The sequence below is a fragment of the Haliaeetus leucocephalus genome, unplaced genomic scaffold (genome assembly GCF_000737465.1).
Source record: "Haliaeetus leucocephalus isolate CR32 unplaced genomic scaffold, Haliaeetus_leucocephalus-4.0 Scaffold678, whole genome shotgun sequence".
Taxonomy (NCBI): domain Eukaryota; kingdom Metazoa; phylum Chordata; class Aves; order Accipitriformes; family Accipitridae; genus Haliaeetus; species Haliaeetus leucocephalus.
In genome coordinates this window covers 5,245,228-5,272,131 of record NW_010973114.1, presented here as the reverse complement: position 1 = coordinate 5,272,131, position 26,904 = coordinate 5,245,228, and the positions used below count along the sequence as shown (strand labels likewise).

The window sequence follows — 26,904 nt, the reverse complement described above, 5'->3', positions numbered from 1 at the left end:
CCCGGGGGATTCATTACCTGTAATTTGCCCAAACTTGAGAAGAGACAAGAGCGAGAGTGGAAAGCCACTCCAGCCACGGCAGCGCCCGGCTGCCCTCCAGCACGGCGCTTCCGACCGAAGCCAGCCCCAGCCCCGCCAGCACAGCCACCACGGCACTGCTCTGCAGCCAGAACCGCTCCACCTAGGAAACAAAACCCCAGAGATGCTATTTCTGTTTCCCCAGCTAGAAGGAAACAGAATAAGTGGCTGTATTTTTGCGCCTTGCGGAGCTTTCAAGACAACCACCTGCTCCTGAGTAGGTGGGTTTAAGGCTTCTTCCGAAAATTAACACGGCAGAGCGAATTTTTGGAGTGCAACTTACCACACCCAGAAACAGAGGTTTTGTAATATCCAAATTTGCTCTCCAAGCGAAGAAAAGGGAATAAAGACAGAGCATTCCAGTGAAAAGCCAGATCACGGGTGGTTTCTGCTGCTTTGTCCTATTAAAAAAATAACATAGTGGCATGATGAAAAACGAGACAAAAGTTATATGTGCTTGAAACCCACCATCTCTCTGCATACCTAAATGCATTTAATACAAGGAGCCGATGAGCCTTTCTTTACCTTTGTAATTTATGAGACTTCTGTTTTCAAAGCACAAAACCATCAGGTTTTCAAGACTTTTTAAGCTTGCCATCTACAAAACCACTGGCTTACCAGGAGCAGGGATATTTCGCTCTTAATTAATACATGACCACAGCCAATTGCTGAAATTTTTGCACCAGCAAGCAGAAGGCAAAGAAAGCTGCCCATGCAGCCAGTAAGAAAATGCACATCGGAGCAAATATTCTCCTCCAACTTACGGCAGTGCTGTGCTCACACAGGCCATGAGTGCCAGGGCGAGGACGGGAAGGGAGAGCTCCGACTTCATCTGCGCCAGCTGAAAACTGCGGAGAAATTAGTGCATGGATGCGTCATCCCCAAATCGCCCCTTGCACCCAATTAAAGTGTCAAGAGAAGCAGGGAATAAGCACAACATAACATATTCCTATTCTGCTGTGATTAAGTCTACCAGAAATGGGAACAAGCTCGGTTTACATGTCAGGATTTTGAATGAAAAATCGCTGGGGAGGGGGATCCAGCATTTTTCCTTCAGTGGGGAAGACAAACGGACAAGCATGCTGTCCCTGTGCCAGACACATACGGCCCCAGCTCTGGACCAAGCCGAGGAAAGGCAGGACAGGAGCCACTTTGGCCAAAATGACAGCAGCAGCAGCAGGTTTCTCTCCACTAAAAGGCACTGTCAAGATTTTACTCACACCAGCATCTCTCTCATACTGGATCCTGTCTCGGACTTGGCCTAGATTAAAAAGAGAGAAAACCCATGAGAAACCCACACGCTGCTTGCCATATCACTGGGGCAAGGAAAAGTCTTTTTGTTTTCTGTTTGCAGAGCTCTGAGCACACAGAGTTCCTCAAAACCCCTTCAGGTGGTACCCCAAGGTGACAAGGGAACAAGAATTGGTTAAACAACAAAAAGACATCAAACTCTACTCAAACCTTCACTGCAAGATCTTCTCCCACATTCTTGTGCCACTGTGCAGGATTTACCACCTGGAACAGCATTTTTTCAAGGTGCTACCAACCCATTACTCTCCAACTCAAGCACATCATATGGTTTAGCTACGATCTCCGCTATATCACAGAATCACAGAATCATTTAGGTTGGAAAAGACCTTTAAGATCATCGAGTCCAACCGTGAACCTCACACTGCCAAGTCCACCATTAAACATGTCCCTAAGCACCACATCTACCCATCTTTTAAATACCTCCAGGGATGGTGACTCTACCGCTTCCCTGGGCAGCCTGTTTCAACACTTGACAACCCCTTCAGTGAAGAAATGTTTCCTAATATCCAGTCTAAATCTCCCCTGGCACAACTTGAGGCCATGTCCTCTTGTCCTGTGTCTGCACAGTGCAATTATTTTCTGGGACATCTCCCCACAGCCTGAGACAAGCACGTGGGTCTCAATTCCCGCTTGCTTACCAGACTCGCCCCTGTCTCCTCTGCCCTGATGGAGGCAGAGCTGTGTGAGATTTATATAAGATATATGAGAATTTTTATTGCAGAGACTTGCAATCCATGGCACAAGTCTGGGAAAGAAGACATGCTCGGTGGAGGTGAGGAATTACCTTCATAGGTGCTTGTTGGAAAAGTGGTGGCTACCAGATAGAAGGTAAATGGATCCAGGAGGTCTGGAAGGAGTATTTAATCTCAATAAAAATGGAATAGTTAATTGCATTCAAGATTTAAGTAAAAAATAGAAGTGTTAGAGGATGGAGAGCCAGCCCACAGCTCCTGAAGCACCACTGCTACCTCTGTTTCTTGCAGAGCCCCAGCTCGCTAGCAGCTGACGGCTTCTGGCCTCAGACACATCCCTCGCAGGAGATGACACTTCTGACCCTTGGCTTATAGGTGGAACCCTTGCCCGGGTCTTTTCTCTGTTTTTTTTTGACCCTGCCTGCCCTTAAAACGGAGCCGTGGGACGCGAGGGCTGTCTGTCCATCCAGGCAGGGCTCTGGCATTAGCCCAACTGGCGTCGGGACCAAACGCTTGGATTTTGCTGCATTTATTGCTCCTGTTTCAGACAAGTTCATCGTAAATGTGATTTGTGGTGTAGGATTACACGCAGTCCATCCCTAAGCCTCCTGAACATCAACTTGAATTCATCACATTTGATGGAGAAAGGAGTTAAGGGATTTGCATGCCTTGGTATTGCTCTGCCCAATGGAGTCTCATTCTCAGGAGACAGCTGGGAATAGGACAACGGGGGAAATCTCCCAAGTCCTTCAGAGGGTGGATCTTATCTCTGTAGGAGTTTTGGAAAGATTAAGTGGCAGCAGCAGGAATTATCAAGCCTTTTGCCTCACATCTTACAGCCATCCAGCTCTCCAAGAAGGCTGTAATGGAATGGCAACGGTGCTCGCTGCGTCATGTTGGCTGGATGCGGGGACTTAATTTCTGAGGATGTGGAGCTTCAGGACCCCACGGAGTGACACAATATGTAAACCATACCTTTTTCTCTTTTTCCCCCCAGTGGTGCGACTTCCCAGCTCTCTGCACTGAAATCTCTGAAGCAGAAGGACAGAAGGGGTGCTGGGTGCTTGCTTTCCTTGGGTGGCCAGTGCCAAACATCTAAGTCAGGGCTGGAGGAGGCAGATGCAAACCTTGCGCTCTGCAAGCAACCATGCAATACCTCCCTCCCTTGGAAAGAGCACAGACCTGTCAATAACTCACCGGAGGTTTCTGAGACCCCTCAAACCTACCATTCATTTAAATTCAATATTAGTAAGAAGTCAATTAAAAGGAATGTTTTTTGAAGGTACAGCAATGAAAACTGCTTGCTCTTTAAATAGCTGAGTTTAAAACAAAAAAAGTAAGACAACTATTTGTCTTAAAACAAGAAAAATACAAAATTGATGTTGCCATCTCTCTCTAGCGCAGTTTGCTCTTTGGGCTCTTACAAGACACCTGTACAGCTCCCAGTAAATAATACGGCTCACCCCGTAAAGGCAAAGAGAATTATTTCTTTGCTTTCCCATCTACGTGATCCATTCCCAGAAAACCTGACAGATCAGAAGGTCAAAATCAGAAACAAGTTTTTAAAAAAGAAAACATTTTCAATTTCTTCCCCTACCAGCCATTAATCGTCACAAATAGAAAGGTTCTGCTATTGCATAAGTTAAAAGAAAGTCATTTAGAAAATGACCCTTATTTACCAGATTGAATGTCCCATATTCTTCCCTGAGAAAGTGGGTCAAAAATCCTTGAAAAGTCGTCTGGTCTCCCCATGTCCAACGGGCTCGATTGAGGTAGGACGAAGCCGGCAGATAGAGATAAGGCAGCAAACCAGCCAAGAAGCATAAACCCAACTTCAGCAAATGGCCTAGGGACAATTCCTGCACCAAAATATGTCATATTGCATAACAATGTTTATTTTAGTTTAATCACGCTGGAACTTCAAGAACAGATAAAGAAAAAACATCAAATATATTTACACAGAGCTGATCTCTCAATTTATAGTAAGTCCCTACAAAATGCTATGTTAAACCTTACGATTTTGTGGATTACTAGGAAACAGCATCAAACTGATCTCCTTTGCATGGCAGGGTGAAATTTAAGTGAAGCAAATAATATTAGCTAGGACTCATGAGTATCATACTCATTGCATCTTTCACATTTAAATCATGGCATGACATGCATAGATGGCTGAAGCACTGCAAGGCTGAGATAACCCACTTTGCAGCGATTAAGAGTTGGCTGGTATTCCATCTGGCAAAAAAAAAAAATGCTGCTCTAGTACAACTACACACATCATCACCATCATCATGAGTCAGTTTTGCCATTTACTTTATCGCGATTACACTGGCTAAATTGGATAGGCCAACTTTTGGGGTGGGATTTTCAAGACTGCCTAAGGGGTCAGGAAGACAAGACTTTCAAAGGGACTTCTGTGCCTAACTCCTTTAAGTGCTTTGGAAAATCCCACCCTAGAATATTGCACGCTTGCTTTATCGTTAGCCACTGCCCTGTCAATCAAAGCACTTCTTCAGCAGTTGGGGTTATGGGGAAGAGGCACCATTCAGAATGACGATCTACAGAGCAGAAAAAGTAGCTTAATAATGGTGGTGGCCAGAGTTCCTTCAGAAGAAAGCTGGCTCTTTTTTACTTAAGAGGTCACTGTTTTCCATCAAATACCCTTCTTCTCAGGTGGTTTTCTGCAGCAGGCACCACTGGGCTGGCTAAAGTATTTCCCAGGAATATTATATTGGCACAGGACTGTCCTTGCTGGAAATCACAGAGGTCTCTCTGGACCTCCCTGGTTGAAAAAAAAAAAAAAAAGCTCTGTTTAAAGAACACAAATATATTGCAGAAGTGCGTCTTCATTGTGTTAAAGGAAATATATAGTCAGAAAGGGGTTTGCTGGAGATGCTGAACAGAATTTGGATCAAGCTTGCCTGAGTTGCATCTTATCTCTTGCAGCTCACGTGCTTCACTCCACGCTTCATTATACCCTGTGCCATTACTCACAACCACACCTGATTTATCAGGTTGAGGGTGGAAAAATACAGGCAGGACTGGCCCGGCAGAAACCTGCCCAAGTGTGACCTTCAGCGGGACAAAAGAGAGAGAAGGAGTAGATGGAGGCTTCTCAGGGCAAAGTGATCAGAGCATCTGCACCATTGAGATGTGGAGCTTGTTTTCAGGGCAAAGTAGAATTTCTACAACATGTCTACATCCAGCCTGATGCACTGACTCACAGAAGATCACCTACAGAGACAAGAGCATCCAGACAGATGCACATCACCTTCATAAGCCAAGCATGCAAAAAGGTGTTTTCACCTTCTTACACAGCTAGCAAGCTTAATAGAAGAGGTGTAGAAGGAGGAACATCTCGAGAAGGGGATCTCTGGTAGGAGATGAAAGGGACATATTTGACCAGATCAGGGGCTTGCTGTTTCACCTCAGGTCAGCATTCCCTTGGTCTTTCCCAGCTGGCACGAGCCAGGTGCTCTTCACCCGAGAGCTGATCTCTTGTAGGACTCAAAAGTCCTGGCTGCATCAGAGCTGGAGGCACGTCCCAAGGAGATGCTGAAGAAGACTTCCCTAAAGACAAGCATCTGCAGCCTTACTGCTGTGCTGCTTATTCTGGTTGAGCCTTCAACCATCAACAGCAGTTGCAAGGTGCTCTGCAATGAGCGGACACAGCTTTCGTTTGCTGCCACCAGGGAATCGACATACAGAAACTCATCTCCAAATGAGCTGATGCCACGAGAAAGCCAGTGCCGTCAGCCAGGAGAAGCAGTGCCCAGACTGTACATGGCTGTGACTTCTCACCAACAGGTATTGATCTGCTTTCCTGTTTGGTAGGTCATTGAACATGCTCTTATTTCGTACACGTTGAGCAGTTTTTAGCTCCAAGTATCGGTCTCGTAGCTGCTCACAGGGTATCTGCAAGCAGGTGGGGCAGAGCGCTCCTGCGCCAGGAGACACGGGCAGGTCGCCGATCGCTGGTGTGAGCACCGGCCCTAAATTGCCATCGGTGGCTCTGGTGTCAGACTGACGGACTGTAACTTCAGTGGGTTATGACTGACTAGTTTAGACAGACCACTGACTGTCCCTGTTTGTACATCAACATAAAAGCGGCACGAGTGCTTGCAAAGAAGAATTACTCACTGCCTTACAAAAACAGAGGCACGGGTCAGCAAAATACGTACCGTCTTTCTGAAAAGCCGGGAGAGAACCCAAGGCACAATACAAGCAATATAAAGCACTATCGTGTGCTGATTGCACAAACTGAGCCCACAGCAAAAGGCACCAAGTTTAGAGATCTGAAACGGCAAAAAAACCAAACGCATTCACAATTATTCTTTACGGTTTGCAAAAACATCCAGAGACCAAAAGAGCTCCAGTGCAGCCCACAGCATGCTTGCAGGAGACAGGCAAATACATTGGTGAGCACCTATCAATTATAACACAGATAACAGGCTATTTTTGATTATTTACAGGGAGATTTCATTTGTTTAACAGAAAACGTTATTTAAGAAGCATCCAACACAACGGCTATGTCTCCATGTATACAGAGATCATCTGTAGCACCATCATGTCATAACAATGCACCGGGGTCCAATTCCTGAACTCCTGCTACACAGGGGAGACTGCCCAGCAGCTAACCCCAAAGGATGCTAAGTTTTCAGAAGCCATACCCTAAAATAATGCCATTATGTACAGAGACTTCATTTTATACAACAGGAATCATTTTTTCCTCTTCTTCAGGCACAGAGGGCTAAAGTCAGGGCGACACAAACTTCCTAAGCAAGGAAATTAGTCTAAAAGCTCATTTTCAAGCATCTTTGAAAGAGTTTTCTGATAAAGTGGGTAATGTATCCAGACTATACAGCATGGTGCAAGGGTATTTCTGGTACTCACTGAGGATTATTCACAGGTTCGTTATTGGTACCATGGCCATCCCTGGCTGATGCTAAGGAAAGCCTCTCTCTGCCCCATGCTGCCATATGCTCTGCTCTGTCCCAACACCATCAAACCAGTGCCGAGTCCTCTTCGTTCAGTGGGGGAGGACGAGGCTACAAGAGCAACTCCATGTAGAAACCTTGGGTCAGTGCCACGTATACCACTGGCCACTGCTCCTCCTCTGAATTTGCCTCCTCTTCCACCATCACTGGCCACTTGGTCCATGTTACAACCTGAAGCCATGCCCCAGGGCAGCTCCTCGGCGGGCAACAAGCCACCAGAGTCCCACAGACCTTGCTGGACAGGAGCCGACAACCCATCCTCACCTCCCCAGCCATCCCCAAGGAGGACGGCACTTCCATCTACCATCAGATCATCACCCCTGTTTATTTCAGTCACTGGTGAGGATGGCGTGTGAGATGCAAACACTTGCCTTGGCGTGGTGATGGGATCACCTGGTAATTTTTAATTGACTGCCCAGCATTCAACGTTGGATGCTGCCTTGCCATGAAAACACCTGCCATAACTTCTGAAAAACATCTGCAGGCTTCAGAGCTGCCCTGTGGGACTCAGAACAACCTCAGTAATTTTTCAAGTATATTGATGAACTCCAAGCACACCCCTGAAGATGTTTGCACGACCATCTGATATATGAAAAGCGCTGTGAGCTTGCTGTTGGCAGCCTGGCTTCTTCAAGGTGTGGGATGCCAGACACCTAAAAAACATTGAAACAAGCTCCTTAACTGCTTCTGAAAATCCCATCTGAAAATCCCATTGGAAATTGGGCACATGAAACGTGGAAGCAGGTTGGAAAATGCCCAACTCCATCTTCGTGGAGTTCGGGTTGTAGGGATCTTGGGACAATACTCACTAGGAAAGAAAAAAAAAAAAATCCAGTGGCGAAACAAGGTCTCTATAACCACTGATAAAACATGTTATTTGAGAACTCACGAAGCTGAGTAAACTACCACTGCGGACTCCTGAAATTCTAGCCTAGCCCGGCAAAAATCCTTTTATTCACACAATTTACAGGAATCACAGCAGGCAAGTCTGTGAGAGGAGAAGAGATCAGATGTTCAGGCAAATAGAAGTAGAAAGAACAAGACTGCTGAGTAAAAATATCATTTGGCTGCCTAGTCTGTTTATAAAGTAGAGAATATAGCATGAAATGTAAAGTCTCTGTATTTAACAATGCCATTATTTTAGGGGCACATTTAATTTCAAAAGAAGAACTGATTGAAAATTCGGTTATTTCAGTTTTTCAGTAAAATCCTGGGTTTCTAACTAGATGAAGTTTTCTGTAAAATATATCTATTTACCCCAAGGAAAAATATCAGTTCTGAAAACAAAAACTTGAACAGCCTAGTTTGAGTCTTTGATGCAGGAAACCAAACTTTACACTAAAACATTGAGATGAAAATGATTTTGCTTTTCCTGTTTCCACCCTGTGTGTATTAAACAAACCAACCCCAAACCCATCCAACAGGTCCCAACTCAACCCTTAAGCAAGGTGGACGCGTTTTTCAGTGTTTGGCACTTTTGAACATCCAGGTAGGTCAGGGATGGACACCAGCCAGCACAGGTGCTGAACCAAGTCCCAAAATTTGGCCTTCTTTATTTAAACAAAACTAAAACAGCACTAAATGAATAGGAAATTAAACAGCTGCGTAATAACTAATTGAAAAAAAAAAAAGAACTATTCACTTTGCTTGAGATGTTTTACCTTTGATCTCTCTTTTGCAGTGGATGCCTCCTCAAAATGCGCGGTGAGAGCCATCAGCAGCCCCACAAACAGATTGTTTAAGCTAAAAACCTCCGCCGCGATGGACCACTGCCATGTTAGACGAGAAAATGAAAACACCCCCGCAGCAAGGATTCCTCCAGCATATGAGCCAGAAAGCCTGCAAACACAGATAACATGAAATCTTCTTTTCCAACAAAAAAGCCTACTTTATTGTCCTTCTTTTTTTAATTTTTTTTTAACATACTGTAGCAGCAGAAATGATGACTGCCACCCAGCACCCTGCCAAAACATTATATGGTTAATATCTTCCCAATAATTTCTTTGCAAAGAATTGCAATTAGGAAGAACAGGCGTTAGCCAGCCCTGTCTATTTGCAAGCCACCCAACACCAAAGAGTCGGCTTCTTCTCGCAAGCGCCGTGAAAACTTCCAGTATTGAATTTGGTTCAGAAACCCCGATGAGCGATGGCCCGGCGGGTCCTGGTACGCCGAGCCAGGGATTCACGCCTCTAACGGGATACTCTCCACTGGAGGAGACGCCAGCAAGGGTGCAGCCTTAAATTCATCAGGGTGCTGAATAAAGAGTGGATTAGAGCTATTCACGATGGACAGCATTAGCAGAGCTTTCCCGAGGGGGGATGTTTAGTGTCTCGGGGGTAGGTGAGGATTGCGGCACCCATGGTCCCAGCAGGGAGAGGTGTCCGCCGGGATCGGGAGCGGGGAAAACGGGTGTCAGCTCCAGCGAGCAGGAGGGAGCGGGTGAAGCACCCGCCGTTGGGATGGCCGCGAGCCCGAAAGCCAGGCACCTCTGCGACTCCCGGACGGGATTATGGCACACGCTCCCCACAGAGCCGCTTGCCCAACTTGGCTGGATGCTGCAGCCGGCGCGGGGAGCCCACGAGGTGGGATTTAGCCCGGGAAACCTATTATGCCTGCTCTGCAATAGTGGCTCTTCCCACCCAGTCGCATCGGGGGCGGCTCTGGCTCTGCCCGCATGGAAGGTCTCCCCTTCAGGAAGTCACCCTGAAAAGATGCCACGTAGGGCACCACAACCAGCTCAATTACGCCTTATCCAAAGACAGAAATAGCTGCGGCTACGATCAAAGCTCCTCTCCAGAAATTCACTGTCCCACTGTGAGACTAAGCCAGGCTCTACCACAGATCGGGTATTTTTCTAGTCCCACCCCAGGTACTCACACTTCCATTTAGTCCTAATGTTTCCAGGAGGTTTAAAGCAAAATGATGATAAGCTAGCCAATTTTTTCATCAAGCTACCCGTGTAATTTGCTCCTAAATACTGGCCATATCCTCTAGCACAGCCAAAGTCCCCAGGTGGCTTGTTCTGCCCATCAGAGATCGGAGAGTGGCCGTCCACATAGGACTTGCTTATGGGGTTCCTCACGTAACTCTGAGATAAATGGAGACCAAATAAACAAAATCTACAGCCCCTAAGAAGAGAGGTGAGGGAGCTGCTGGCAGAGCACTCCCTAGCAAGGGCTCCTCTCATTAGTTATGCTTTCTTTCCACCTTCCCAAAACGACCTCCGTACAGCCAACCTCTTTCTGTAGATGTCAAAGAAGGGCTTGTGCAATCAGAACGGGAATTTTTAATCCATTAAAAATGGGAAGCAGTGTTTGTGGGGAGGAGAGGACTGGGATGAGGGCTTGGGAAGAGCAGGTCTCTGTTCCTCCTCCTGCCACCAACATCAGACATGCTGGGTGGTCTGGGACAAGCCACTCTGCTCCTGTTGCCCCAGGTACCTGCAAAATAAGACTAAGGATTTTTGTCTCCTTTGTAAAGCATTTTGAGATCTGCAGCTGCGGGAGGTAGCTGGAGGGCAAGAAGTAAGGCAGTTCAGTTAACAGAAGGGAAAAAAAACCCAACTCTCAGGTGTCCGAGGTCAGACCGAGACAAGCTCAGGGTGACACAGAGCTTCAGCATCAAGATTGTAGGAAGGGGTCTTGAAAAATCAATGGAAGGGGAAAGAAAAGTCTGAAAATTCTCAACTGACAGCAGGTGGGACCGTTTCAGACCAAATCTGTGTCTGCAAAGTACCCTATGAGCTTTTGAAGAAAGGTGACATGGAACCTCTTCTGTAGGAAATCAGGCAAACTGCTAGTATCCACTGTTGTGCTCACTAACGCATGCCACCGTGGTGGACTCTTCCAACGTCTAAACTTCACTGTGGTTCAACACAGGCTCGGGTATTTGGCATGAAATTCTCCCAAGGCAAGACCTGTCACTCACTGCATTAATATAACACTTCAAAATCACACAGCTGCATATAGAAAAGACATTCACAGGCATGAAGGCTGCTCTGTCAGTTCTGCTACCAAGCCAGCCCAGCAGCCCCAAGTCCATCTCCTCCAAGGGAGAGGGGACACACACGACCTGTCTGGCAAGGTTCTCAGCTTCAAGGGCTCTGGTTGTTCTCTCCTCCTCCCTGTTACTAGAAAGATGTGGCACCCATAACAGAAAAAGGAAAGATGAGATGGAGTTTGCAGGAACCTAGCCAGGAGTGGTTTCTGCTCCTAAAGAAAAATACCAGGAAAGGGCAGCAGGGCCATGTGTATTCAAAAGCCCAGAGATCCCCCAACACACAAACCTCACTACACAACATCCCTAAGTTTTGACTAAACCCTTTAAACAGCACAAACTTTTAGTTATAAAGAAACAACTCCATAAATCCCTTTGAAATCCTTGCAGGGAAATAAGGTAAAAAAAGGTAAAACAACCTTCCTGAAAACCTTTGGATGAAAAGCAGCATTTTAGGCAAATGTCCCAATCATTTACCAATTCTCCTTGTCTTTCCCAGAAAAGACTCAAGCGTATCATTAGAGTTCAAATGAGATGAAAGAAATCCCATCCTCTTGATAAAAAGTCTCAAACCTGCGATTCAAGTTTTATGAAATAAGGCTTAAGCAAAAGCTACTCAACCCAAAGCTTAAAGACTTATCCCAGCTATGTGGGACAGAGGACACCTCTGCTCACCGAGCAGTGCAGGGTCAGGATCCAGCACTAAGATCTCCTTGTCAACAGAGCCGGCGTTGCCTTTCGTTCCCTGTGAAACTCGTGGGAAAGCCAGGCTGCTAAGCTGACTTTGTGAAAGCATGTTGCATGCATGGAGCACCAAGCTCCTACAAGTATACTAGCTGCTAAAAAATCAAATGGAAATGTCTTGCATTCTTGAAGAACATCAAGACAGTAGCTTTAGGAAATGCAAGCTGGAGACCAAGAGATTTTGCCAATTCTGTTACCAGCAATGGAAGTGACAGATTTACAAGTTTGCTGATCCAGAAGGAAACACCCTTGGAAGTGGAACAATCAGAGCAGGTATCTCCAGATGAGGATGAAGACCACCTGGCAGAAAAAACCCAAACACGTCCAGCAGGTCCACCCAATGCAACAGTTCACAGTGCAAAGTAGCACCAGCAGGACAAGCAGAAATGAATCCCATGCAACTATACCAGCACGATGCTGGGGCCAAATTAAATCAACCCTACCTTGTGGCTGGGCTAATGTTATACTGCTCATTTTGATCGACACAAGGATCTCCATGCACCACTGCACTCTGCCATCTGGCAGCCTCTTGGACTTCTCCAGCACAGAGTGACACTGTGCTGTGTCTCTCTTGCCTTGGCACCAAGATGGGCCCCCAAACCCACACACTGTCCAAGGAGGTGACAAAGCAGCTCAGGCATGGACAACACAGGTCAGCCACCTACAACGCTTTGGACCAAAGAAGAATTTCAAGGTGGGAAAGACACTGGTGGGTGTTTAGTCAGGTAAGGCAGAAAGAGATGAAAGAACAGAAAAGGCACAAAGATAACAGTAAAATAGAGACGGGAAGAATTGAAAGAGCAAAGGGATGGGGCAGAACTCTGGACCCGAGGTCAAGAAGCTTGAAGCCAAGAAAGAGGATGAAAAGGTTTGCAAAGGAGGACAGTGCAATCTACAACATATTGCATAAGGAAGCAGGACGTTAGGAAGCCAGAAGATAATGGCTGCTTTAATTACAGGCATAGACAGCATTTTTGTGGTTAAGACAGAGTATGTTGTGGAAGAAGGTTAACACAAGAGGTAAAGGAGACTTCCCAAAAGCTCCATAACCCAACTACCAGTGTTGAGACAGAGAGGGAACAAGACCAAGAAGCCATTTGTGTGGAAGGTAAGAAGGGGTTTTCTCGTGGTACACAGACACATGCCTCACCAAAATCAAACACCAGGTCTGACACAGACACTGCAAATAATTCCTGCAGTGAAGCCTTGCTGGACAAGAAGCAAACACACAGACTCCAGTCTCTTCCACCCAGCCTGGAGACCCACACTCTTCCATCTACACTGGCTGGAGGCTTGCAGGTGCACTGTGGTTGGGAAACAGTTGGGTTTTTTCCTGAAAACACCTTTTGTTTGTTTAACACTGTCTGTCCTTTTGACAGCACATCAGGGCTCCAGAACAGAGCGCAGCAGAGATTTATCCTCACGTGACTTCTACACACGCTTCTGTCTGAACGCATTTTTCAAATACGCACAGTTGAGGTGCTACATAAAACACGGCGAAGACCCATGATGGCTGGATCCTCAACTGGCCTCATGTAAAAGCAACATCTAGGAGGGCTTTATCCCACTGCTTCTGGGGAGCAGGGAGGGTAGCTTCCCGCTCTCCCAAAGCCAGCACGTTTCCCCTAGTCTTTGGAACCGGTATGAGAAAGAACAGATGACTGGAACAAGAGGATCAATGGGTTGCCAAAAACGAAGCCGTGGCAATGGTAATAACCAGACGGTGTTCATCTGTCAACACGGTGTAGGCATAAAGCTACCTTGCAGTGACTCCCTCAAGAAGATGGGCTTTAAAAAGAATAAAAGGTGGGCAAAGCCCTGCTATAAGGCTCTGTCCAGTGGAGAGGGGATTGCGGGCTTGGGCTAGGTAAGGACTGTCTCTTGGAGAAGAAGGCTGGGTCACCTAGAAGAGAGCATTCAGAGTAGTAATACCCTGCCATCGGAACAGCCATGGCACACAGAAATCAGCTCATGAAAGAAGAAAACATTTGCAGCCAACGCAAGAGTGGGAGAGTCTTCGTAACTTCTTCCAGGGGTATTACAGCTGCCACCGCCGGCCCACTTTGAGAAGGACTGAAGCACCGAGCTTGAATAAAAGCTGCCTTCTGCGCTTGTTTATCTTACGTGGAGGAAAAGCCAAGGGAACAGCTTGTATCTCTGATTTTGCAAAATAACTGGTTTGGGGCAAGACCTGCTGAAAGCACATGGAGCACTTCATCAAGATAAAACAAGGGGGAAGAAGGTCCCTTCCTATCAGTTGACGGACTATAATCTTCTGAACATGGGCAGAAATTCCCATCATCTGAAAACGCACTCGGAAGGGACAGAAACAGTCAGCAAAGGAGAAGTCACACAGTCCTTTGTGAGAAATATTTTCCCATGGCATCCCTAAACATAAAAGGAAAAGACTGGAAAAAAAAATTATTATTATTTTTGTTTTCCTTTTCAGGCACCCACGTGAAAGAATGTGTGGCTGGGCCTCAGCTTCAAGGACACAGGCAGCAGAAACTTGCTTTAATCAGGAATATTTTAGCCACAGGGTTTTTATTAAGAGTTTGCAGGAACAACTGGGAAAACTGAAATTAGTTATTTTAATCTGGTTTTGCAATTACACTTTTTAGCTTCTCATTTGGTGGCAGTCACTAAAACATGTCAGTTTGTGATTTAAAATTTAGCCTCTCCTCTAAGTTTGGTAAAACTTTTTGTTAGCCAAAAGCACAGGTTACATCTATACGCATTAAAGAACTCGATCAGTGTCTTTACTTTTTATTTAGAAAATAATGGCAGACATTTTATATTTAATAATTTGCAAAAACTTATTAAATGATTGGTATGGGAACTGGAATTTAATTAAAATATTTTCATTAAATGAAATCTTCAGTGCACTGGATTCATAAAGAAGAAAAGTAAGATAATCAGAATGTTTTATATTTGAAGCTGATGTATTAAACACTGGAAACACCTATCTGTACCTAATGAAATAAGGCAATTATTTCTGCCTTCTGTTCCCTCCAAAACTTTACAGGTAGCAGATCTCAGCCTCACATCTTTTTTTTTAGTCAACGGAATAAGAAAAAACTCTCCCGCTTTTTAAAATCTCCACTAATAAACTAATGAATGGATTTTTTTTAATTTTAGTCTCTCCCTGCACCTGCAGATGATGACCCTGATGTTGGTGGTTCCTTGTACATTTGCACAGGCTCCAGGTACATCACCAGCAACTTCTGCCTCTGCAATGCTGTGACTTCGCTTTGCAGTAGCAAAGATATATCCCTTCAATGTATTTTTATTTCACGGTATAACAGACCAGTGCATTGTAGATTTAATGTTCTGAATTTAACTTAAGAGGTTTCACTTTTTTGATTTATTAAAAAAAAAATAAATAAATTTTTTTGATGTAGGCTAAAAAGCATGGGACTTAGAAGACTCAACAACCAAGCTTTCCACAGATAAATTTTAAGTGGGCATGTGCATTGGTGCTGAAATAGAAAAACCATTTAAAAATAAAACACAAATAAAAATCCAAACACGAGCTTAGGACCTAAGTAATAATAATTATCCCCAAAAACCCCAATCCCTCTGGGTTTGCCTGCCTCTCAGTCACAACCACTCGATGGACAAAAGGCAGTTTCTCTTGCTCTCAGCGCTGAAGAGCCAGCACAGGTACTACAGGGAATAGCAAACCAGATTTTATTCTTCCTCAAGGACCTGGAGCTGAATAGCCACTTAAGCCCTGCCCGCAGCCTCCGCTCCCGGCGCCGGAGGAGGAGGTAGGAGAGCACGGCTTGGCTCGCCTCTCCTGCTCGAGCCTTCATGGCCACAAGGAGAGAACAGAAACCAAGCAAACGGGCAGGACCGCCATCAAAAAAAACCCCAAAATGGGTACTTTGGTTATAACTGACCACCTTCTCCTTCGCGTCAATGGGACTTCAGGAGGAACGGGACTCGCCGACCTCAAACCTCGCGCGTTCCTGGACGCCCACCACCGTGCCGGAGCGGACCCTGCCTGCAGCAGCCCCCTCCCATCAAATTCTGGTAATTAAATTCAACACCTCCACGTCAAGCTATTCAACGAGTGGAACAACTCGCGACAGATCGATAAAATGCATATAGGGCTGCGCTGCTTTAATAAATATCACCCCGCACTCACACCTTGCTAAAGAGCGAGTTGTAAAAACTGTGCTTCCAGCCATTAAAAAGGAGAACTTCTCTCCCAGTGTCTTTGCAAGCAGAAAGGGTATATCAGTTAGACCCATTATTTGATTCACAATCCCTAGAAAATAGGTACGCCTTTATCCCGGGCGCCCGTAATAACCGGTGCCTACTTCCAAAACCCCAACCCTCGGTAGGAACCGACTTGAGCTATTTAAATGTTTTATAAGTTGGGGGTTTTTTTTTTTTGTAATTGCAGAAACTTTTCCTAATCTGACATTTGTTAAAACCCCTTATTAGAAATTATGCAGCCGCAGAAAAAAAAAAAAAAAAGTAAAAAAAAAAAAAAAGACTAAAAAATAAAATAAAATAAAAATGAGCTGGCTTCACAATTACCAAGTCAGCCCATGCAGCCCTTCGCTATTGTACGGAGTGGCATAAACCCCCCGGCGGCCTATCAGCTCCCTGGCAGGCAGGGGGCTGCGCTATTCAAAGCGAGAGATACAAGCTGCAGGGCAAAAACCTGGCAGCTCCCATCTGACCCCCCAATCCCCGGCTGGTGACAGCTCCAAGCTCCATGGCAAATTAGCCCTTCTCACATTACAATTGCAGGAGACAGATTCCATTAGCGGTATCTGAAATTGAGTGGAGAGCTGCTCCGTTATCAGACTTGACTCATAAGCGCCGCTATTAATCAGAGCTATGATAGCATTTATATATTTCAAGCTATCTGCCGCCGCTGTGATATTCTGCTACAAAGGGTTGATGGGACTTAGGGAAGGGAACAATGGAGCTTTCTGGGAAAAGCAGAGTAAATCAAGAAAGTCTGTGACTTCCGCACATTCTGAAGGGATTGCGGTTTACATAAATTTTCTCCCAATTGGAGATTGAGCTCTTCCTCATCTTACACATGGGATTTAGTTGTCACTCAATGGTAACAGCTGTGAAAAGGTGAAGCGGCCCACCGCTCAGAATATTGCCTCCGCTTTTAAAGCAATTAACCCATGAACAGGAGGATACCTGGTGATATCAAAGGGATTAAGCCAGGCAGTGCATTATTAACATTTCCTTGAACTAATTCTAACTCTGACTAGCTGTCAGAAAAGACTCTTCAGTCTTTAAAAAAAAAAAAAAAAAAAAAAAAAAAAAAATTTTTTCCCCCCTTTTTTCCCCCCGCCCCTTCAAAACGAAGCAAAGTTATTGCAGCCTAATGTGCCTACTTTAGAGCAAAATGCAAATTAACAGATTTGGTAACGTCTTCAAACAGACTGAACTCAGTGCTGGTTTATTATGGGGACAAGGGGAAAAATATAATATATATACGATCAATTAGCCAGAGGTCACGGTAGATATTCTTCTGAAAGCAAATTAATACTTGAGCACCTTCCTTTCTTCTCTCCCTCCTAAAACTGCGTAACTACTTGTTACTAAGCATAGCTGCTTTTCAAACAGCCCAGATCTTCGTGCTGTGCTACAACAGCGATAATCTACGATAATCTGTAATCTGGAAAAATCCAAATATGCCCTCTAAGGAGATTCCACCTTCCCCAAAGCCCAATATTTTAATTTCCCATGATGGCCGAGGGGGCACCGGCACACCAGGTGGGAGAGCTCCTCTCTTATCCCTCCATCTTCCCCAAACCATGCCCCAAAAAAAGGAGTCAAACTATTTGGGGATGACTCCTGCTCCAGCAAAGCCACACACCCGAGGGACACGGAGTATTTCCCCACTCGTCGCAGGCAGCAGACAACGTTTCCCAGCACCAGTTAGTTTTAGGGGAGCATCAGCCATGAAGTCCCTCTGGGGAGGACCACGAAGGTGACCCATCGCGCGCCCATCGGTGCTCCAACGCGCCTGGTCCTTCTCAGGGACCTTCTCATGAGAGCTCCAGGACACACATCACGGGCGCAAGAAACCTCAGGGCCACCACAATGGTCAAGTGCCATGTCCAAAACACCTTGATGATTTCAAAATGATCAAATCATTTTGATGATTTCATTATGAAACATGCGTAACGCTTCTTTTTTTTGGCAGTGGGAGAAGAGTTGGCTCCAGCTTTCATATACATCCATAGCGTGTTGCCTGGAAGGTTTAAGAGGCAGGGAATATTTATATTAATATATATACACATATATAAAAGTCCAAAACTTAACATGATACCCAGAACAGAAAACCAAAGAGACATGAACTGCTTAATTTAATGCAACATTTTCCCCCTTTTCAAAAACCCATATGCAACTCTGCCAGAATAAAGCTGGCAAAAACTTACTAGAAGTACTCGGGCAATGACACGTTCTCCCCTGCTACTGCCCCCACAATAAATTAACTTTGTATATTTAGATACAGCAAAACAGCCAAGCTATGAAAGGTATACACCGAAAAAAAAATGCACTTAAGGAACGGGAAAGCATCGTATTTCTCTTTGCAATAGAGAATGCAAAGAATGCATCATCTGTGCAGAAAATGACACTTTGGCAATCATATTATAAGAAGATAATTGGTTTACTTTGTAAACTTGCTATGCTTTGCCTCCCACAGTAAAACAAATAAATAGTTGTTTAAAGAAACAATCCTATAGCCGCACTTGCTGCGTCCTAAAAACATAAAGCAGCTCCCCCCATCTTTCAAAGCAAAGATGAATTATTTGCTTCAGTTACAAGCAGTCCGAGAAAACTCTCTGTAAATGCCATTTTACGATAATTACAAGCAATTTATTAAGACTGTGCAGAGAGGGGAAAAAACCATATTTGAGAACTAATTCAATAGAGTAAAGCACTCGTTCGGCGATAGTCTGGATTACTGACAAAAGAGCTCTTTGCATCAATGCAGTTTGACATAACTTTGTTTTAAGAAGCACAGTCCGGGCTTAAAAAAAAAACCAAAATGAATAATATAATATAATATATTATATTATAATATATAAACAAACAAGATGTTGGGGTTGCTTCCCATCAACCCGGCGGTGTCTGTGTGAAGCATCCCGCCAGCCATCACCTGGCAGAGAAGAAATCTGTTTAAGGAATAAATGCGATCCTAATCCTGCACACACCAAACATCCCAAACACCACCCAGCCACGGAGGGAACGATGACTCTTTCCTTAAGCAGTAAAAGAAATTGTCCCGACCTGCTAAGGAATAAACTCGGGAAATGCCTCTTAAACAAAATGAGTCAATGGGTAAAAAAGGGAGAGATTTACTGTACAGGGATGCTGGGAGGCACGGAAAAACCCCGCGAGGGTAAACGGCGAGCCTGCCCGGCTGGTGGGGAGAAAAGAAAGGTTTTAGAGGTTAAGTTCAGGTCAGACGACAAATGAAATTGTAACAACCCAACTGACATTGTATAATGTCTTCTTCCACTCGATCAATAGGGCAGCATCAGCCCCATTACCATAAAGATGGCTTCCTCCCCGCTGAAGGGTGGCTATTGTTTGAGGAGAGAGATTTGCCACTTGAACCGTGTTGCTCCCGAAGGATGTGTACTTCATCAATTATTTGTATTCCTAACATCTACATATTTTCATATTAACATCCACATTTCATGCGGCAAGAGGAGCAGGTGCTTATTTTTCCTCTGGTACCTCGCGGGGGTCACCCCATCAGCTAAACAAAAATGCGGGGGGATTTGATAGACCGGTTTAGATCCTTTGTGAGTACGGACAAGCCCGGTTAAAACCAAAACACGTCGCCTTCAGATAGTTACGGCTTTCACGCAGTCGGTGCCAGTAAACATTTTCTGAAAGATTTTTTTTTTTAAAAAACTAGATGGTAAGGGAGAGAAAAAACTTTTTTTTGCTAAATGAATGTCGTAAAAAATAAATGAATCTTAAGGCGCTTGAAAGGAAAAATATAACATTGTCATTCAGAAATAAAACTGACCCACGATACCTTACAATTAATTTCAAAAAAATCAATCGCTGCTAGGCTGAATAACTGATCCTGTCAGTGCCTTGTATCTATGAAGTAATTTTCTGTAAGTCCTAATAGTTTCTGTCATTTCTCAGTTCCAGGTTTTCCGTTCTTCTGCGCAAGTTTTAAATTTGACAGAAGCAACATCTTCCAAATCCAATTAAACAACAACAAAAAAAATTAAACCTCTAGAAGAATAAAAATAATTCCCAAATTTAGCCTGTCATTTCCCTCCCATATTCTTATTTCTCTAAAGCAACGATCGCATCATTTCATATGCACAAAACGGGCACGTAAGGAACTGTCACGTTGGAGTTAGAACTAAAAAGCGGGGCAGATCTTCACAGTAACTGTAATAACGGGAATAACCATAATTAAAAAAAAAAATCAGAACCCAATATTCAAAACCTTTAGCAACTCCTTGCAGGAGTTTTTAATATAATCAAAACGAGTCGTGCTCTGACGCTGCGCCTGGCACTGTGCACGGGAGGGCAGCGCCGCTTCCAGCTCCCCAAATACGCTCTAAAATACAGGATATTAAATTAAATAACGCCGACTTAATTACATGTATTACTCAACAGTAAAAGCAATCGCTTTAAATGCCTATAGAAACATCAAGGAATTACTTAAGCAATTCCAGTAGGTGTGCTTGGGAGCTGATGCACTGCTACGTGAAAGGCAATGGGCAAAAAGCAACTCCTCTTCAGCAGAGGAAGATGCACCCGGACAGACGGACGCCACGGACCGAAGTTTAAGTGAGCTCAGGGCTCTCGGGCTATGCAGGATCTGCCCCCCCCATTTATTCCTGCTTTTATGTCTAGGTTGCTCTCGCTCTCTGGGAAGGTTTCCCCGAGGGGCGACGCGGCTCTGGAAGCGGATGGGAGAAAAGGGCTTTTGTCAAACTAATCTCGGCAAGGAAGCGCCCCGATATCGTTTCAGATTCCGCTGTTTGCAGCCTCAAAACGTGCCCTATTTTCCCTGCAAAAGAACATCAGAAATTGTTTGTACGGGTTGCGATAATCCTCTCAAATATGGGTCAGGCTGAGGTTAAGAGCAGCCAGAACTCCCACATCAAAGACGAGCGGGGTTAACAAAACCCCCCAAACCACGTGCGCATCCCGATTGTTCCCTTTTTTCTCCCAAGGTTAGAGGTCCGGAGAAAAACGGATGGGATCCAGCCGGTCCCCGGCAGCACCTCCGCCGGGGGAAGGCGGCCGGCGCCGATGCTCGCCCCGGTCCTCGGGTACCACCGGCAGGCAACTGCCCATCCGCCTCCGCCGGGAGCCGCTGCGATTAAACCGGGTTCACGGTTTTCCCCGATAGGTGAAGCTCATCCTGTTAATTTAAACAGACCATCTGCATCTTTCGAGAACGACAAACTTCATTAGTTCTGGTTAGTTAAACCGAGCGGTGATTTGTGATAATGAGCCCGAACAACCTGTCACGTCTGTGTAAGGGAAAGGTGCACTTTCTATTATAACTGTTATTATTACTTAACAGAAAGAAAAAAAGAAAAGAGGGACCTTTTGTGCAGGAAAGAAGGTCAAATTCAGATTAAACCGCTGTTAGGTTAATCAGAGGAACTAATTACAGCTGGAGAGGGAAGGGGGGAAACGCTAGTCCGAAGGCCAGAGGGGACAGCGGGAACCTTCGGAAACGTCCCAAGCTGACGGGGAAGCGCCCTGCCAGCATCACGCCAACGAGAAAACACCCCCAATGACTTTACCTGAAAACCGTGTAAAAAAGCAAAGAGGCGGCAGCCGCTCCCAACAAGCCGCAGAGGAGGTTGACTCGGTAGGCGGGGGAGCCGACGGGCAGCAGCCCCGTGGCCAGTTTGGCCAGCAGCGTGAACAGGGGGTAGCCGGGAGGGTGGGCGACCTACGGACAAGATCGATACGGGGGTTGAAAAGAAGGGAAATTCTACGAAATCAAAAGGAGAGCGGCACGGCGGGGTCCGGCAGCAGGAGCCCGGAGGGGGGGGGGTTCTCTGAGCAGCGCCTCTCCCCGACCCAGCCTTTCGTACCAATTTTTAACTCCGCAAATATTTTTCCTTAGTGGATTTGGCTCCACGCCTCGCCCATAATAATGAGGCGGCGAGAAAAGGAGGTGCCACGTTTCATTAGCGTGCCTTAAAGGGCTCCTTGTTTGGGTTCACAGTATATTAGGGTCATTCAAAAGGCTGTTGTTTTTTTGTTTTTTGTTTTTTTTTTTTTAAAAAAAGCAGCTTCTCAACTATTTTATTGGTTAGCAAGTTGAAAGACCACACTGCTATCGGATTACCACCGCGCTGACAGTCCTAAGGTCTTGCCTAAAGGGATCATGCACCATAATAAAGTTTATTAAATAATAAAACTTATTAAAATTGTTAACCCGATTTATTTTATTCTCCCCAGCTTATACAAAATTTGGGTTGATAATAAGCCAGCTACTGTATATACAGTAAAGCCTTTGCTTTATAATTTAGTTTAATTGGATTTAAAACTTGAAGTAAATTGTCGCGTGCTGTACTTATAAGTTAGTAAAAACTGTGGTTTGAAAATAAATTAATCTACTTTACTCCATGCTTAATTAAACTTCCTTAATTCCTAAAACTGTTAATGAGAGCATTGATTAAACAATAAAACTAATACTTACTCCAAGCTCATATGCGGCTGTGATCAGCTCCCCTGTGAAAAAATAATGTAAAACCAATAATTACTATTAGGAAATGACACTCCTCCAAAGTTTTCAAAATCCAAATGCTTGCATTGGGGTTTTGCATTAATTTGACTGGATAAAACTGTAAATCTGTAGAGATTTAACAGCATGAAATTTTCTAAGAATATTTTCTCCCTCTGATGTCATTGCACAAAATATCTTTTGTATGTTTTCGCGAGACTTTTATGAACAGATAAGTGAAAGTATAGGTAGGCTCGGGTAAAGAATGGCCTGAGATATTCAAAATGCAGACATTTGTGCATATTTTTAATTTAAAACCAACTGACTCAATAACTTTCAAGCACTACAGTTTGCAACGCTTAAGCTGCATTGTCTCTTAAACAACCCAGTTGTTTCTCATTAAAAAAACCCACAGCTTTATAGTTTTAAAGAGGCAAAAATATAATCAGTGATCGTGCAAATCTGCATCCACGTATTTGGGAACGCTGCTCTCCCTCGATGCTAAAGCAATTCTTGCAGCATCTGCTTCGCAAGTAACACTTTTACCTGTCAGCGGATGCCGCATCCAGCAGCCGCTCCCATTAGAAACACCATTCAGATTTTGCATTTCATGTGTATTTTATGCCACGACAAACAACTGCCACAAAAAGATCCATGTTAGCGTAATAGCTAATAATACTTGACATTTTTAGAGCACTTGACACTGAAGCAGTTTGCAACGCTCCTGAGCGGCGTTAATATATATTAAATATATTCAATAGGCACAACACATTCAGGGACGAAGGGCACGACCAAGGGGCGACAAAATTAAAAATTACAGCTGGTTTTCCTTCTTTCCCTCAAATTTCGTGATCCCATTTTGCGGAGCCTGGTCTTACTGGTCCTGCTAATTTTGCAAGTGCCAAGGTCACAGTAGCTTTGTCCCATCGTTAGATGGTAAAGATGCAAAACGAAGGGCGCTGTTGGCTTTAAATGCTAAATTAACAATATTTTAAATTTCGGCACGTTATTACGTCCTTACCATCCAAGGCAAAGGAGGAGGATTGTGCAAATGGCACCTTTAAATCTTGACATGACAGTAAACAATATATTTTAAAAGGAAGATGCAAGTCAACCCACTACTGCTGTTGGCAACTGCCCTAAAATTACAGCTCTCGCCCCATGCGATGCCCAGGGGACAACCCCACGGCTTTCTGCACAAAAGCCTCTCAGATGTGGATTTTACTGCGTTTGCAAACGCCAGCTATTCTTATTGCTACTCTATTTTAGGAAAGTTTCAACCTATTGCAAGACAGCCCTGAAAAAGCGGATGCAACGGGAAAACCATCCATCCCAAGCTGAGCCCTTTAGTGTTCAGCAGCTCCGATGTTTCCAGGGCACGGTGAGGCTGGGAAGCAATCGATCTCCCTGCACGCAGCAAAAGATGATGCTAATAAAGGAGACCCTAAATTCTGCGCTCTGCGCAGCGGCTAAGGGTGGATGCCCATCGCATCGCTGGGATGCTGCTCCCGAGCCGGGCACGGCTTCACCTTCATTAAAGTCCTTCGGGGATACAGCAATAGGTGCATGTAAAATGGCTAAAGATTAAGTTCACGCGCGTTGCTATGATGTTGGTTCAAATCATGGACAAGAATAACCCCAAAGCAATACAGACACAAACCAACCAGAAAGCTGGGGGGAAAAAAAATAAATAAAAAAAAAAAAATACCGTTGGATGCCATTGCCAAGCTTTGAAAGCCAACAGCACAACTTTGCCCCGTAAGAATTAAGGAAAAAAAAAAGTAAGAAAACCTGCAAAAATAAGCTCCCAGGCTGCAGGCCTGTTGAATTCCACTGGGAAAACCAAAAGGAGCACATAACACCCAGCACTTCAGATAAGGGTAATTCTCCATCTCCCACCCACATACCCCGGCATTACTTACAGCCTCTACGGGCTATATAAATGAAGATAAGGGCTATATAAGTGCAGAGCGCTATTATTAAATGACAAAACACACAGAGGAGGACTACAGCATCCGCAAACTCGATTTTAACATATTTCTCATGAGAGAAAATGACCTGCAGCATCTTCAGATGCCGGCTCAAGGTGAAGAGTTTATTCCTGCATAATCTTGGTATAAATATGTTTCTGACCGTCCAACTTGATTGCCCAATAAAGGTGTCCAGGCAATGGGCCCAATGCTGCCTGAAAACTGATTTATCCCCAGCAAGGTTGGGAGCTGATGTCTGAAACATCAGAGGGAAGGTTTGGGTTTTTTTTTTTCTTTTAACTTGAGTTTATTTGATCCCTTTTTAAGCTGTTTTAACATCTGTGGATGTTTCCGAATTAGAATTCTTTCTCTCATTTCTTTATTATAACGCTAAGTAACACGAGAAAGCTGCCAATGAAAATACCTATTGCCTTTTACATTTTTGGATTACTGCAAACTTCAGGAACAATTAAAAATATACAGATAGCTTAAAAAAAAAATAAAATAATAGGCTCCCTGCCTGAAAGCAGATACAGCAAATCCTTAAGCGGCTCTTTACTCACACAAGTAGCTTCAGTGCTTTTGATGGCACTAGTTTGAGCTCCGTGCTCAGGCACTGGCAAGTTAATCGCCTCAAGCAGGGATGTGCAGAGACCTTCCAGGGGACTCTGGCCAGGTGGCAGGGCTGAAGCATCCCGTGGGCTGCTCAGGCCATGAGAAACCAGGAGAATAACCAAAAAAAGTCTTAACACAACGCGATGGGGTGGCCGCTGGCTGGGACAGGCACGAGAGGGTGCTGGGGACGAGCCCCTCTCTGTTCAGCTCCAGTAAACACATGCAACTCAGGCAGCAGATTTAGAAGAAAATGCAAAAGGAAAAGAAAACAGCAAGGGGAGATGGGGAGCGAGGTCACGGGCTGGTGGGGGGGACACCGTGCCAAGAGATTTCCTCTAATAGAATTCCCTCTAATGTGGGTTGCTGGAAGCCTGTTAAAGCATCCAGCCCCCCAGTCCAGCCACTCCCCGGGCATCTCCCTGCTGCGCCCTGTTTGCAGCACGTGCCTAGGTAGTGTCCTCCATACCTCTGACAAAAGTTATTAGCAGAGGAGTGACGCACGCTGCACGTATACATGTGCATTTCTATACACGCAGCTGCTGAGCTAGGAAGAACCAGGATGCCTTCAGAAATTAGGGGAAGAGAAATCCCTCTCCTGCCTCCAAAATGAGATAAAATAACCACGATAACCCTGGGAAAGTGGGGCAAACCCATGCCTGTGCTGCTTGGCCGCTCACTGTATCTACCGGGATAATTCCCATTAAGAAAGGAACAAATCCCAGCATCACCTTATTGGGAGAACCTACCTACATCCCACTTTGTAAAGGGTGCGAATGGTTATTTGCATCCCGGAGGCAAAATCCAAGCTCAAGTACAATTAAAAACCAGGTTCCCAAGGCTTCATGCAGCACGAACAGCTTGGAGCACAGGCACCCTGCGCATTCATAGACATACGTCTCCCATCAGCGAGTGCTTTAAAAGACAAAATGGTAATAACTGTAAATATATCAATCATCACGTCTTAACTGATACAACCAGAAGGAGCAAAGCCAGCCCTTTTACAAACTGGGGAGCAGAAGCACAAGCCATCAGGGTGCACACCGGCCAGCCTAGCAAGGGTGCGGTTGCACGCCTCGTCTGGAGCGCGGGATGTGAGCTCTATGGAGAAGGGATTTAAAAAGAAATTCTTTTAATACAGCTCTGACAACTGGGTCCCTCTGATCCAAACATGGGAATGGAGAAAATGGACAACACAAGGTTGCATCTCCAAGAGCCAGCTGACTAGGATGAGCTTGGTGTAATGAAAACACAGCTCCGTCCTGTTATCTTTAAATCAAATAACCCCCACTTGAATCACCACACAACTTCACATTTGTCTGTGAATTGCTACGCTGAATACATGCTGCCTTACACCCAGCTAGACAAAACCATCCTGCCCCAAGTAGAACTGTCTTTCACATAACTCTAAACAAAAACAAACGGCAAATTTTAAAGAGTTGTAATTAAAACATGTTTCTCTCTCTCTCTCCACACATACTGAAGCTGTAAAAAGATATGCATCCATTAAAAGCCCATTTATTTATAAGGAATTTTATGCACAGCTTGGATCCAAAACTAGCGATGTCCAAGAGGCACCGAGTTAAACAGACCCACTCAATGCTCTTCTGGGATACGAAAGAAGGAAAGCATGCTGGGTACCTACGCCATCAAAAAAAAAAAAAATAAAAAAATCAAAGCATCGCCTAGAAAATCCAAGCCCTCCTATCCCCAGATCACAGCTGTACACATGCTGCAAAAGCAGGGTACTTTTTAAGCAAGACCAGACTAAACCAGCAAAACTGCAGAA

General features: G+C 44.8%; 1 protein-coding gene across 1 annotated transcript in view; it reads right to left on the bottom strand.

Moving 5' to 3' along the window:
• The window catches only part of TMEM260 (transmembrane protein 260), a 29,217-nt gene extending 6,119 nt beyond the window's left edge, over nucleotides 1–23,098 (bottom strand). The window contains exons 1-10 of the mRNA XM_010579868.1: nucleotides 23,080–23,098; nucleotides 22,510–22,541; nucleotides 21,602–21,753; nucleotides 8,737–8,914; nucleotides 6,260–6,373; nucleotides 3,761–3,940; nucleotides 1,299–1,339; nucleotides 843–926; nucleotides 362–479; nucleotides 18–181 (exon numbers count right to left, since the gene is read on the bottom strand). Coding sequence (XP_010578170.1) covers nucleotides 18–181; nucleotides 362–479; nucleotides 843–926; nucleotides 1,299–1,339; nucleotides 3,761–3,940; nucleotides 6,260–6,373; nucleotides 8,737–8,914; nucleotides 21,602–21,753; nucleotides 22,510–22,541; nucleotides 23,080–23,098 — 1,082 coding nt within the window. The remainder of the gene's footprint in view (nucleotides 1–17; nucleotides 182–361; nucleotides 480–842; nucleotides 927–1,298; nucleotides 1,340–3,760; nucleotides 3,941–6,259; nucleotides 6,374–8,736; nucleotides 8,915–21,601; nucleotides 21,754–22,509; nucleotides 22,542–23,079) is intronic.
• Nucleotides 23,099–26,904: the final 3,806 nt, after the last annotated feature.